Below are 13,757 nucleotides of genomic sequence, written 5' to 3' on the forward strand. Positions count from 1 at the left end.
TAAGACAGATCTGACCTCAGGTGAAAAAATGGCAGCCCCTGATTCTGACATTTACAAGAGGAAACTTTATTCACAGTCAGCAGCTAGAGGAAATGATCCTTGAAAAGGACTCATCCTAAGAGATGGCTTATGAGAATGTTTCTGATGAGAGAGGGGCAGCTGCCTAACTTCTTTTCATGAAGACCATCTAAAATTTCCATGGAAGGATTTTTCTAATACTAACCCCAATAACTTCAGGATAAATGTTTTTTAACAAAATACACAAGGCCCTTCAGGCTCTGGCCTCTTCATGATCTGCCTTATTGCTCACCTACATTCCAGACATACTTAGCCACATAGAACAATACAAATACACTATAGTCTTGGGCCTCTGTGCTCTTGCCTATGTTGCTCCCTCAGCCTGAAATGCCAGCCATTCTTTTCACTTTATTGTTTGCCTGGCATCTTCTCATTCTTGAAGATTTAATTCTAGCATTATCTCCTGATTAAGACTAAGCCTTTCCCTCTTTCCACTGCATGGTTCCCTCCCTGTCCCTACCCTATCAGATGTCTGTATCCAGTGCTACTTACAGATGCTATGGAATCCTGAACAGACCAATAACAAGAAATGAAATTGAATCATTAATAAAAGACCTACCAACAACAAAAAGCCCAGGGCCAGATGGATTTATAGTCAAATTTTCTCATCAGTGCAAAAAAATATAGCTGATACCCATCTTACGGAAACTATTCCAACAAGTCAGAGGAGTCAGATTAGGGGCTCCCTAACTCATTCCATGAAGCCAGCATCACCATGATACCCAAATCTGGCAAGGACACAACAACAACAAAAAAGAAAGCTTCAGGCTAATATCCCTGATGAATACATATGCAAAAATCTTCAATAAAATATTAGCAAACCAAAGCCAATAGCACATCAAAAAGATAATCCATCATGATCACATGGTTTTATTCCAGAGACAGAAGGATAGTTTAACATATACAAATCAATAAATGTGATTCACCACATAGACAGAATTAAAAACTAAAATTAAAAACTAAAATTAGGCTGGGCGCAGTGGCTCATGCCTGTAATACCAGCACTTTGGGAGGCCAAGGCAGGCAGATCACCTGAGGCCAGGAGTTAGAGACCAGACTGGTCAACATGGCAAAACCTCATCTCTACTAAAAATACAAAAATTACCCAGGCATGGTGGCACGTGTCTATAATCCCAGCTACTCAGGAGGCTGAGGCACAACAGTTGCTTGAACCAGGAGGTGGAGGTTGCAGTGAACTGAGATCGCACCACTGTGCTCTAGCCTGGGAAATAGAGTGAGACTGTCTCGAAAAACAAACAAACAAACAAACAAACAAAAAGAACAACAACAGCAACAACAACAAAAACCCACATAATCATTTCAATAGATGTAGAAAAAGCACTCGATAAAAACCAATATCCTTTCATGATAAAAATCCTCAACAAAGTAGGTGTCAAAGGAACAAACCTCAAAATAACAAGAATCATGTATGACAAATTCAAAGCCAATATCATAAAAAAGGGGGGAAAGTTGAAAGCATTCCCCCAAATAACCGGAACAAGACAAAGAGGCCTACTCTCACCACTTTTGTTCAACATAGTACTTGGAGTCCCAACCAGAGCAATCAGGCAAGAGGAAAAAAAATAAAAGGCATTCAAATTGGAAAATAGGAAGTCAAATTATCTTTGTTCACTGATGACATGTTCTTATACCTAGAAAACCCTAAAGAGTCCTCCAAAAGACTCCTATACTTGATAAGCAACTTTGGTAAAGTTTCAAAACACAAAATCAATGCACAAAATCAGTAGCATTTCTATATACCAATAACATTCTAACTGAGAACCAAATAAAGAACTCAATCTCATTTATAGTAGCCACACACACACAAAATAAAATACTTAGAAATACGTTTAACCAAGGACGTGAAAGATCTCTACAAGGAGAAGTACAAAACACTGATTAAAGAAGCTGTAGATGACACAAATAAATGAAAAAAGATCCCATGCTCATGGATTGGAAGAATCAATATTGTTAAAAATGTCCACACTGCCCAAAGAAATCTACAGATTCAATGTAATTCCTATAAAATATCAACGTCATTTTTCACAGAATTAGAAAAAAGAATTCTAAAATCATACAGAACCAAAAAAAAAGTCAAAATAGCCAAAACAATCCAGAACAACAACAAAAAAAGCTGGAGGTACCACATGACCTGACTTCAAACTATACTACAAGGCTACAGTAACCAAAACAGCATGGTACTGCTACAAAAATATAGACACATAGATAAGTGGAAAAGAATAGAGCACCCAGAATTGAAGCCACATGTCTACAACCAACTGATCTTTGACAAAGTTGACAAAAATAAGCAATGGGGAAAGGACACCCTACTCAATAAATGGCGCTGGGAAAATTGGCTAGGCATATGTAGAAGAATAAACTAAATCCCTACCTCTCACCATCTACAAAAATTAACTCAAGATGGATTAAAGACTCAAATGTAAGACCTGAAACTATGAAAATCTTAGAAGAAAACCCAGAAAAAGATCTTCTGGACATTGGCCTAACCAAAGAATTTATGATTAAGACTTCGAAAGCAAATGCAACAAAACAAAAATAGACAAATCATATTTAATTGAAATAAATGGCTTCTACATAGCAAAAGAAACAATCAAGAGAGTAAACAGACAATGTACGGAATGGGAGGAAATATTTGCAAACTATGCATCTAACAAAGAACCAATATCCAGAATCTACAAGGAACTCAAACAAATCAACAACTACAAAACAGTAGACAAAAGACATCAACAGACATTTCTCAAAAGAAGACATACAAGAGGCCAACAAGCATAAGAAAAAATGGTCAGCATCACGAGTCATCAGAGAAATGCCAATTAAAACCACAATGAGATACCATCTCACACCAGTCAGAATGACTATTACTAAAAAGTCAAAAAATAACAGATGTTGGCAAGGATGCAGAGAAAAAGGAATGCTTATACACTGTTGGTGTGTATGTAAATTAGTATAACCCCTGTGGATAACAGTATGAAGACCTCTCAACAAACTAAAAATAGAACTACCATTTGTCCCAGCAATCCCACTACTGGGTATCTACCCAAAGGAAAAGAAAATGTTATATTAAGAACACACCCACACTTATGTGTTTCTTATCATGCTATTCACAACAGTGAAGTAATGAAATCAACCTAAGTGTCCATCAATGGATGATTAAGGACAATGTGGTATATATATATATATATATATATATATATATATATACACACACACACACACACACCCACCATGGACTACTATTCAGCTATAAAAAAACAATGAAATCATGACTTTTGCAGCAACATGGATGGAGCTTGAGACCATTGTCCTAAGTGAACTAACTCAAAACGAGAAAATCAATACTGCATGTTCTCACTCATAAGTGAGAGCTAAAGAATGGGTATACATGGACACATGGAGGGAAATAATAGACACTGGGGACTCCAGAAGAAAGGAGGGTGGGAGGGGCATGAGGGTTGAAAAATTACCTATTAGAAACAACGTTCACCATTCGGGAGATGGGTACACTAGGCACCCAAACCTCACCATTGCACAACATATCCATGTAATAAATCTGCACAAAGACCATTGAACCTATAAAAATAAAATTAAAAGATGCTACTATTATATTCTACATTTCCTTCCATCGCACTGTTACTTTTCCTAGAATTTTAACAAACTTCATTGAGTTGTTTATCCATTTATCTGTTGATGAACATTTGGGTTTCTGCCAGTTTTTGGCTATTACAAATAAAGCTGCTATGAGCATTGTATACAGGTCATAGAATGGACAAATATTTTCATTTTTCTTGGGTAATTGTCTAGGAGTGGGATGGCCATGTTATATAATGGGCATATGCTTAGCTTTTTCCAAAATTTCCAAATTGTTTTCCAAAGTGGTTGTACTATTTTACATTCCCACCAGTAGCATATGAGTGTTCAAGTTCCTCTACATCCTTGCCAACACTTGGTACACTTGATCTTTTTAATTGTAGCAGGTAAAGCTCTGTGGTTTAACCTGCATCTTTTCACAAAATTATTTGCCATTCATATGTCAAATACATCAGTTCAAAGTCTTTTGACCATTTTTAAAGTTGTATTGTTTGTTTTATTACTGGGTTTCAAGGTTCCTTTATATATTATGAATATAAGTCCTATAGGAAATACATGGATTGCAAATATTTTCTTCCTGTCTGTGACTTGTCTTTTCATTGTAAAAACAGTATCATTGGAGGAGCAAAATTTTAAATTTTGATGAGTTCTTTTATTTGTCTTTAATGGATTGTGATTTTGGTGTTGTATCTAAGAAATCTTTCCATAATACAAAGTAAAAAGATTTCCACCATTTTTTTTCTGAAAGTTTTCATAACTGTAGATGTACATTTAAGTCTAGGATTCACTTTCAGTTAATTTTTGTAAATGGTGAGAGGTATGGATTGGAGTTCACGTTTGAAAATATAAATACCCCATTGTTGCAGTACTGTTTGTTGAAACGATAACCTTTCTCCATCTATGTGTCTTTGCACCTTTGTTAAAAACCAGTTGTCCATAAATGTGTCGGTCTATTTCTAGACTCTATAATCTCTTCCATTGATCTCCTGGTCTATCTTTATGCCAAAATGACACTGGCCTGATTATTATACCTTTCTGATAAATCTTGCAATCATGTGGTTTTAGCCTTCTAGCTTTTTTCTTGTTTTTTCAAAATTGCTTTAGTTATTTCGCATCTCCACTTAAATTTTAAAATAAGATTGTCAATTTCTTAAAGACCTTGCTGAGATTTTGATTGGGATTTCACTGACTCTATAGATAAATCTGGGGGGAAACTGATTTCCAATTAAGTAGCTCTTCAATTTTGTTTCACTAGTGTTTAGTGGTCCAGTGTACAGGTAGCTCACATTTTTTGTCAGATTTATACTTAAGCATTCCATTTTTCTGATGCTATAATAAATTGTATTTTTAAAAATTTCAATATCTGCTAATTATTAGCATATTAAAATACAATCGATTTTTGTATCTGGATCTTGTTTTCTACAACATTGCTAAACTCATTATTTCTAGTAGTTTTTTGGAGATTTCATCAGATTTTCTACAAAGAACATTATACCATCTGTGAATAAAAGATAGTTTTACTTCTTTCTTGTTTGATATCTTTCATTTCCTTTTCTTGCCTGACTACACTAGCTAGACCTTCCAGTGTAAGCTTATCTTGTTCCTGATCTCAGGGGAGAAGTATTTCATGATTAAATATGCTGCTGGCTCTAGGTTTTTCATGGGTGCCTTTTATCAGATTAAGTTCCCTTCTACTTCTAGTTTGCAGGAATGGAAGTTAGATTTTGTAAGATGCTTTTTCTACATCTATGAGATGACCACCTGGTTTTTCCCTTTTGATTTGTTTAATATGGTTTGTTAATATAGTACCAGAATGGTGAATTACATTGTATTATTTTCTAATGTTAAACCAAACCTGATTTTTGGGGAATAAGTCCCACTGGGTCATAATATATTATCATTTTCATACACAGTTGGATTTGATTTGTTATAATTTTGTGTGGAATTTTTGCATCTATGCTCATGTAGGATGTTGGTCTTCTATTAAATGTCTTTATATGCTTTTGGTATCAAGGTAATAGTATCAGGATAATTCTCATTTCAAAAAATGATTTGGGAACTTTGCTCTTCTCACACTGTGAAGTAGGTCTAATTGTCTTCTCTTAAAAATCAGGAAACTGAGGATCAAAGTGGGTAGATAACTTGGCTCATGGCCATAGAGCATTCATGGGCTGATGCCTGAAATTAGGTAAGGACCCCAAATTCTAGCTGCCCTGGCAAAGGGGATATGGATGCCACAAGATACCTCCAGAATGAATATTATATGTGTATATGTGTGTGTATAAATACTTATTAAATAATTAAAATAAGCCAAACTATTTTAGTAGGTGGCTAAAGTTACGATCTTTAGTGATTTAACAAGGGTATAAGCACAGAAACACTTTATCAAATTAAGTACGATTGCAACACACAATTCCACTCACACCCACAAATGTTCGTCATGTATTACTCACAGGAAGCCTCGGAATCTGCTGAGGTCATTGTTTGGGCTTTCACATTCTATCCTACTGGAAAACTTCTCAGGATCAACTTCAGAGTCCTAAAAATATTTTTTGAATCACAAAATAAGAATTCAAGGTTAAACCCTTAATATTGAAGTGTTTTATCACTTTCATCAATTCTTAAAATAATGCTAAGCCTTTTTGCAATGAAGTTCATATCATCAATTTCCCAAAGGAAGGAAAGTAGAGGCATAATCATGTGATCCATATTTGGGATCAGAATGGTCCTAGGGCATTAATAAACATCTGCAGGTGATGGGAATGACTGAGTCATTTACCGAAATCCACACAGGACTCCCCAGAAGAGAGCTTATACTTATAAACACCTTTTTATCAATAAAGCACTGAAAAACTGAAAATACTTTTGTTGTTGGTCTTTAATCACATAAGTGGTTTTTGAGATTAAATGTATATGTGAACACTCCGAGAATATATGCACTTGATCTCAGCCAAATTTTATAAATAAAACATTTAAAAATAAACTAGACATCAATACCTATAATATTTTCTAATGGATCAGACAGATAATTTCAGAATTCTTTATGAAAACAATGAACAAATAAGCAAAGTGCCTTTGTAGGACACAGCTCCTTTAAGGTATGGATTCCCCTGAAACAAGCCACATCAACCTTATTTCATTACTTTTATTTTCATATCCATTTGACCAGTAAGATAAATGCTATTGATATTGATATATCATAATTAATAAGTATATAATAGAAAACATGAAAATGTGAATTATATGATATGATTTATTTTCTAATGAGTAATATCCATGGAGTTTTTTGACGCACTAAAATCTGTTATGCACTTTAAATATATTAGCTAATTTCTTCTTCACAACTCCATGAGGTAGGTACTAAAATAATTGGGTCTAATTAACAGATGAGGAAAGAGACACAAAGAGGATCAGTAATTTGCCAAAGTTCTCAAAACAAGAAAGTGTTTAGAGCAGGATTACAATCGAGGTCACCAGATTCACCCTTAATGAACCCACAGTGTGCTGATTAGTATTAGACTGGTGCAAAAGTAGTCATGCTTTTTGCCATTACTTTTAATGCAAATATTAATTGCTGATTAATACTCACAGTGGGTGTGTAGTGGTACAACAGAATTTTTACCAATGTCTTTGGTACCAGACTACTTACAGAAGTGACAATGGCAGTAGTCTAAGAGGCATATCAATCACAGAGGATCTAAATGAAATCCATAGGTAGAGAGGTGGGCCCAATATGACAAGATGAAATTTACCAAAGATAAAGGTATTAGTAGGCTAAAACACTTTTTTTGGTTTCTAAGTGTAAGACGGAGTAACCCTGACTTAACAGTAGTTTGGGTTAAAAAAAAAAATAGACTGAGCGCAGTGGCTCACTCCTGTAATCCCAGCACTCTGGGAGGCCGAGGCACGTGGATCACGAGGTGAGGATATCAAGACCATCCTGGCTAACACGGTCAAACCGTGTCTCTACTAAAAATACAAAAAATTAGCCGGGCATGGTGGCACGTGCCTGTAGTCTCAGCTACTCAGGAGGCTGAGGCAGGAGAATCATTTGAACATAGGAGGCGGTGGTTGCAGTGAGCAGAGATTGCGCCACTGCACTCCAGCCTGGGCTATAGAGCGAGACTCTGTCTCAAAACAACAACAACAACAAAAGTCATTAAATTGTAAAATACTTCATCTCAAATGCTTCCAGAGAAAGGGGAGGGAAACTATTTAGACACTATATATGCTGTTTTCATACATAGTGAAATTCAAATAATACATATGAAAACATATGTATTATTTCATTTGAATCCTACAACAGTGCTATAGAGTAGATACCATCATTTTCATTTTAAGATAAAAAAACTGAGGCATAAAGTGTTTAAATGACTTGTCCAAAGTCTCACAGTAAATTAATAGCAGAGTTGTGATTCATTTAAATCCATGTCAATATAACTTCAAGGTTTCTGTTTCCCTCTGCACAATACTGAGAAGCGTCTAAAAGCTAAGTAGCATGAAAAGCTGCTAAAGTTTTAAGCTTTGGTATATAAGTAATTACAGATTTTAGAAATAATGATAACTAAAAATAAGATACAAAGTCTAAGTTTAAGAAAAATAATTCTGTTAGGTTCCTTTAATTCCATTCTCAAAAATATGAGTGCTACACTAAAGTGTGTAAATTCTGAAGTCATTTTATCCTCATCTAGAAAAGAGTATACTTCCACTCATATCTGGAAGTGAATGAAACCTTCTGGGATTCTATTTCATCCTGGTGAAAATGAATTAAAAATCTCTTTATCTGTAATGTGAAAAGAAGCTCAGTCATCTTCTGAAAAAAAATGTTAATAAGCCACTAACTGAGAACATATGACTTACCTGTTCTGCATATCCCCGAACCACCTGCCTCTGTTTTAAATTGCTCTCTCCATCAAGACCAGAAGTCTCAATGTGACAGATTCCATCTGGATCAGTGGAAAAGAGTAGTACCATGTCTGCGGGGATGACCTCATTACAGGAGAGGCGAATAAAGTCCCCAACAGTAACGTCTTTCCAGCATCGGTCAATGTATTTTTTCTCTTTCCTGTAATTAAAAAAAAAGTTTAAAAAAAAGAATATCAAGTGAAAAGTACATACAATGTTTTTTAAAAATTTTTTTAGTGTATAATTTAAAGTATATATTAAGTATTAGGGTAAATTTTAATCTATTAAATGCTCAAAGGGGCCAGGCAAGTTGGCTCATGCCTGTAATCCCAGAACTTTGGGAGGCCGAGATGGGTGGATCGCCTGAGGTCAGGAGTTCCAGACCAGCCTGGCCAACATGGTGAAACCCTGTCTCTACTAAAATACAAAAATTAGCTGGGCATGGTGGCACGCACTTGCAATCCCAGCTACTTGGGAGGCTGAGACGGGAGAATCGCTTGAACCCAGGAGGTGGAGGCTCCAGCGAGCCTAGATCACCCCACTGCACTCCAGCTTGGGCGACAGAGCTGTCTCAAACAAACAAAAACAAACAAACAAAATGCTAAAAGGGAAGCCGCAGAATTGGCAACCCCTAAATTCCACAAATGCTTCACCTGAAAATTTAGTTACTGAGCCACTGAAACATATTTCTCAGCTCTTTCTTCCTGTGGGATTTTGAACCATTATGCTGTTTGAATCTAACTCTGGAATAAAATTACAATCAACATTTGATGCGATCATTCAGATACAAAGTAATTCCTTCATGCTGCTCTGTGGTCAGATACCAAGGATCTGAAGGTGCATAAGACACATCATCTGCTCTCAGCATTTCCCATCAGGCAGATAGGATGGGTTACCATTATGCTCCACGATGCATTTTCGTTAGGGTAGAATGAGGACATTTGTATAGTAGAATGTCATTTTCCCTAGGGTAAAATAAGGACATTTGTATAGTAGAATGTCATGTGTCATGTTAGCTAGTTAGGTGGCATTTCACATATGATGCCACCAACAAAAGTTAACAAGGTCTGTCTTATTCCTTCATTGTCTCCCAAATATCCATAAAAAAACTAATATTTGTGACAAATATAACAAAATACACTTATTTTATTTCATCAGATTAAATAGCAATCACACCTTACACAAATACTTTAACAAATTCTGCCATACAGAATTACATCAGCTCTTTCAAGAAATATTTAGCTTAAAAGGCTACCTAAGAAGTACATTTTCAGGACATACCAAATGCACAAGGTTGAAACCAACAAAAGAAATCTTTGATTATCTGAAGGGTTTATTGGTCCATGGAGAAAGGCAAATCAACAGTTTATTTTGTCTTTACCAAACTTTTCCCTGGTGTCTGTGCGTATCAGTTCATTCTTCCATAGAGGCAGGTAACAGAGCAAAGATAAAAAAGGTAGGCAGGGGTATTATTTTGACAGTTCGGTCCTCCATGCCATATCTAGGAGTAGGAATTTCATTCCATAGGAAATGGAGAGTAACTAAAAGTCCAGACAAAGAAGAATGTGACCATACTTCTGTTTGCCAACTCCTGAGACAGAGTAATGAATGGATTTTTGGATGGCAGTTTATTTAGGAGTATGGCCAAAAGACCAACGGTAAGTTATTGAAATAATTCAGGGGAGGAATGAGGATGGTCAGAATTAAGGCAGTAGCAACACAGATACATAAAAGATGAAATCAAGACATATTAGGTACCGGAAACAAGTTTTTGGACTTACTACAGGTAAAGGAATTATCCAGGGTGACACTATGGTTCCTAACGTGTACGATGAGGTGATGGATGGTGCTGTCATAGGTCTCAGATTTTAGAAGCAACTGGTTGTATCACAGGTGAGATAACTTCAGTTTGAAAAGTTTTTATTTGAAGTATCTGCCCAGCAGTTTGAGGGTCCTGATCTGGAGATCATGAGTAAAGATTTGGAAGTCCTAGGTACATAGATGGCAGTTGATTCCAGGTAAGGATAAGGTTTCTCAGGGAGTCTTCAAAGTGATAGTAAGGTGAAAGAAGACCCGAGATAAGTGGTGTCTCAGAAATCAAGGAAGAAGGAAATTTATAAGAGGGAGTCACAATAGTTGAAAGCCACAGAGGAGTCCTGTATAATAAAGACCCAGCTGCCTACAGTATTTGGCTGTTAGGTCTGGTGGCCTTGGAGAAAGTTGATAACGTGAAATTGTTGATTGGAAGAGTGAAGAAGAAAGTGTAATCTCTGTGAATCAGGGAGTAATTAGAAGTTACAGAGGCCGGGCACGGTGGCTCATGCCAGTAATCCCAGCACGTTGGGAGGCCGAGGTGGGCGGATCACAGGGTCAGGAGATTGAGACCATTCTGGCCAATATGGTGAAACCCTGTCTCTACTAAAATACAAAAAATTAGCCGGATGTGGTGGTGCATGCCTGTAATACCAGCTACTCGGGAGGCTGAGGCAGGGGAATCGCTTGAACCTAGGAGGTGGAGGTTGCAGCGAGCCAAGGTTGTGCCACTGCACTCCAACCTGTTTTTGAGACAGAGCAAGACTCTGTCTCAAAAAACAAAACAAAACAAAAAAGAAGTTACCGAAGTAGAATATTTCGTGAAGGTTACCTACGAAAAGAATAAGGGGTGAAGGTAGCCACTGCCAGGGAAGGTAAGTCAAAGGACAGTAAAGATGAGCGAACTGGGCATGCACATAGGATGCAGGGGAGAAGCCAATGCAAAAGGCAAGGTGGAAGAAAAAGGAGGGAGAGGAGATGTTGGTTGAAGCTACAGAGAAGCAACAGGAATGAGATGAAAAATATAGATGGAAGGATTACTGTTACAAGAAAGGGAATTCCCTCTTCATCTAAGGTCAGAAGAAAGTAGGTAAAGACATAGATGGTATAATTTGAGGTACATAATTCATGCTTACTGCTCTCTACTTTCTATCTGAAGAAAGCCAGGAGGAAATTTGCTGAGAACTTGTGAAGGCCCAAAGAGAGACAGACTTCGACATTTGGGTTAGGAATTTTATATTCTTTCAAATATAAGAAGTAACATTGCTCTAAGGAACAAGTTTCTTTCTCTATATTAGAAGAAAACTCAAACGAAGTCACTTTCACTTCGAATTCACTTCATTTTTCCCCATTTGTAGCATGTACCAAGATTTAAACAAAACAAAACACTAGCTAATTTTCCCAATCGCTGGCTAGCTCAGGTCTAGAAACATATACTGATATTAATATCCCAGTTACCATGTTAGGTGCATAGTACAAAATGCACAAAAATGATTAAGATAGGGTCCCCACTCTAGAGAGGTTATGGTCAAAATTTGAAACAGAGACACAAACAGCAATTTCCTAAAAGGGAGCTGTCTACAGGCTACTATGGGGGCAAACAGGAAGGGCACTGGGCCTTGGAGGAAGTGATACTCGAACTGAGTCTTAAAGGGTGTTCAAGAATGAATCAGGCAAAGAAAGGTGAGACAGCACATCAGTCCCAGTGGAGGAATAAAGAAGGCTTCAGAGAGCACGGTGGGAAAGCAACCACAGGTTAAACCACAATGCTCACAGCCACATTTAACTAGCCTGGAACATTTACAGTGTTGGGAGATGGAAACATAAGGCTACATTTCCTTTCCTGATATATAATTAAAACTAGTAAGAGGACTTTCTTCTTTCCCCAGAGCCTAAATGCACAACTAGAACTTCTTGCATCTCCTTGGTGGTTTGTGCTTGTGTGTGACTCTCAATGACCAGGACACAGCATCCACAATCCCTCCTTTAGGAAAGCTTCTAGGCCCATTTTGTTTCTTATAAGTTCAGTAGCAAACAGCTCTGCTACACAAGCACTGGGAAAAGTTGGAACTAATACACACTGAACGATTAACAGTGATTCCACTAGGATGGGAGCTGGTAAGGGACAAAAGGGAGAAGTAAGAATGAAGGGTGGGGAATGTGGACGCCTACTTCACTTTATCTTTAAAGAGAGAAAGGGTAGGATTATGAATTAATTATTCTTTTTGGTATTTTTAGTATGTTTCCAATAAAACACTGAATTATTTATAATAAGCAAATAATGAATTATCATTGGGCACGAAATCAGCTAAGATTTATTAGATGCTTTACATATATCAACTTATTTAATTTTTGAATCAATGTTGTGGTTGGTAGAGGACAGCCCCACTTTTACAAATTAGAAAAAATTGGCCTTGACAAGTTAAGTAACTTGTTCAATGTTACACAGCTCTTAAGTGGCCCTGTAAATTGAAACAAGGCAGGTATATCCAGAGTCTACCCTCTCAAATACTAGAGTTTACTACCAGCCACAGTCACTTCTGATAACCACCAAATAAAATGTGGTTTAATTGTGTATTTTCAAGAAAATTTGAAGAATCTAAAATTTTTGTTTCATAAAGTGTGTTACTAAGGTTAATTATCTTAGATGGCTACTGAAGTTCTCATTTTACAAATCACGAAATTCTATGGATTTATAAGATAATCCTAAAATGTTAACTAATATTTTGAAACTTCTAACATCAACAACATGGTGATTTTTAAAGGTCAGAAAATAATGTGCATTCCTTGATGGCAGACACTGTATCTATTTTTAGTTTAAATCCTCTAAGTCTCTCAGTGCTTACCACATAGCAGGCACTCAAATTTGTTGAATGATTAATAGTCTTATTTTCAAGACAGTTTCATTATGTTAAAACAGATTTTAAAACCTTATAAGTGTCCCCTATTTTAAGGGAAATCTTAAGAAAGTCAGGTTTTCTATAATAGCTTATTCTAACTTAATTGGGGGTATAATAGAGTTTAAATGATTAATTTCTAGACTAGTGTTTGTTATTCCAAATGATACTTTTCTATAGAAAATTAAGCGCCTTGTGAAACACCACCTACTACAAAAAAGAACCAAATTATCTGCTTAGAAATGTTAATATGCTTCTTCCAAAAACTTGCTAAATAGCCCCCATAATTTCATCCTAAATTTGTGGAGAAATAATTTGTTTGTAAGTTGATTTCTTTGTATTTCATATACATTTACATTAGCATATTTAAATCAACAAGGCATGGTTTTATATCCCATCTTTATTTCTTTATAACCTTATAATAATTGTTCCAGAAATGATCTGGGGGAAAAACAT

The 13,757-nt window shown here is 36.3% G+C and overlaps 1 protein-coding gene across 3 annotated transcripts in view; it reads right to left on the reverse strand.

Annotated features, from left to right (window-relative positions):
* The window catches only part of ATP10D (ATPase phospholipid transporting 10D (putative)), a 114,059-nt gene that overhangs the window by 67,061 nt on the left and 33,241 nt on the right, over positions 1-13,757 (reverse strand). For 2 of the 3 annotated variants that reach the window (XM_055111571.2, XM_003816019.5), the window contains exons 4-5: positions 8,548-8,752; positions 6,141-6,226 (exon numbers count right to left, since the gene is read on the reverse strand). In XM_055111571.2, the coding sequence (XP_054967546.1) occupies positions 6,141-6,226; positions 8,548-8,752 (291 nt within the window). Of the gene's footprint in view, positions 1-6,140; positions 6,227-8,547; positions 8,753-13,757 lie in introns of those variants that run through there. The other variant, XM_055111572.2, reaches the window with a different exon arrangement.

Source organism: Pan paniscus, chromosome 3 (genome assembly GCF_029289425.2).
Source record: "Pan paniscus chromosome 3, NHGRI_mPanPan1-v2.0_pri, whole genome shotgun sequence".
In the NCBI taxonomy this organism is placed as follows: domain Eukaryota; kingdom Metazoa; phylum Chordata; class Mammalia; order Primates; family Hominidae; genus Pan; species Pan paniscus.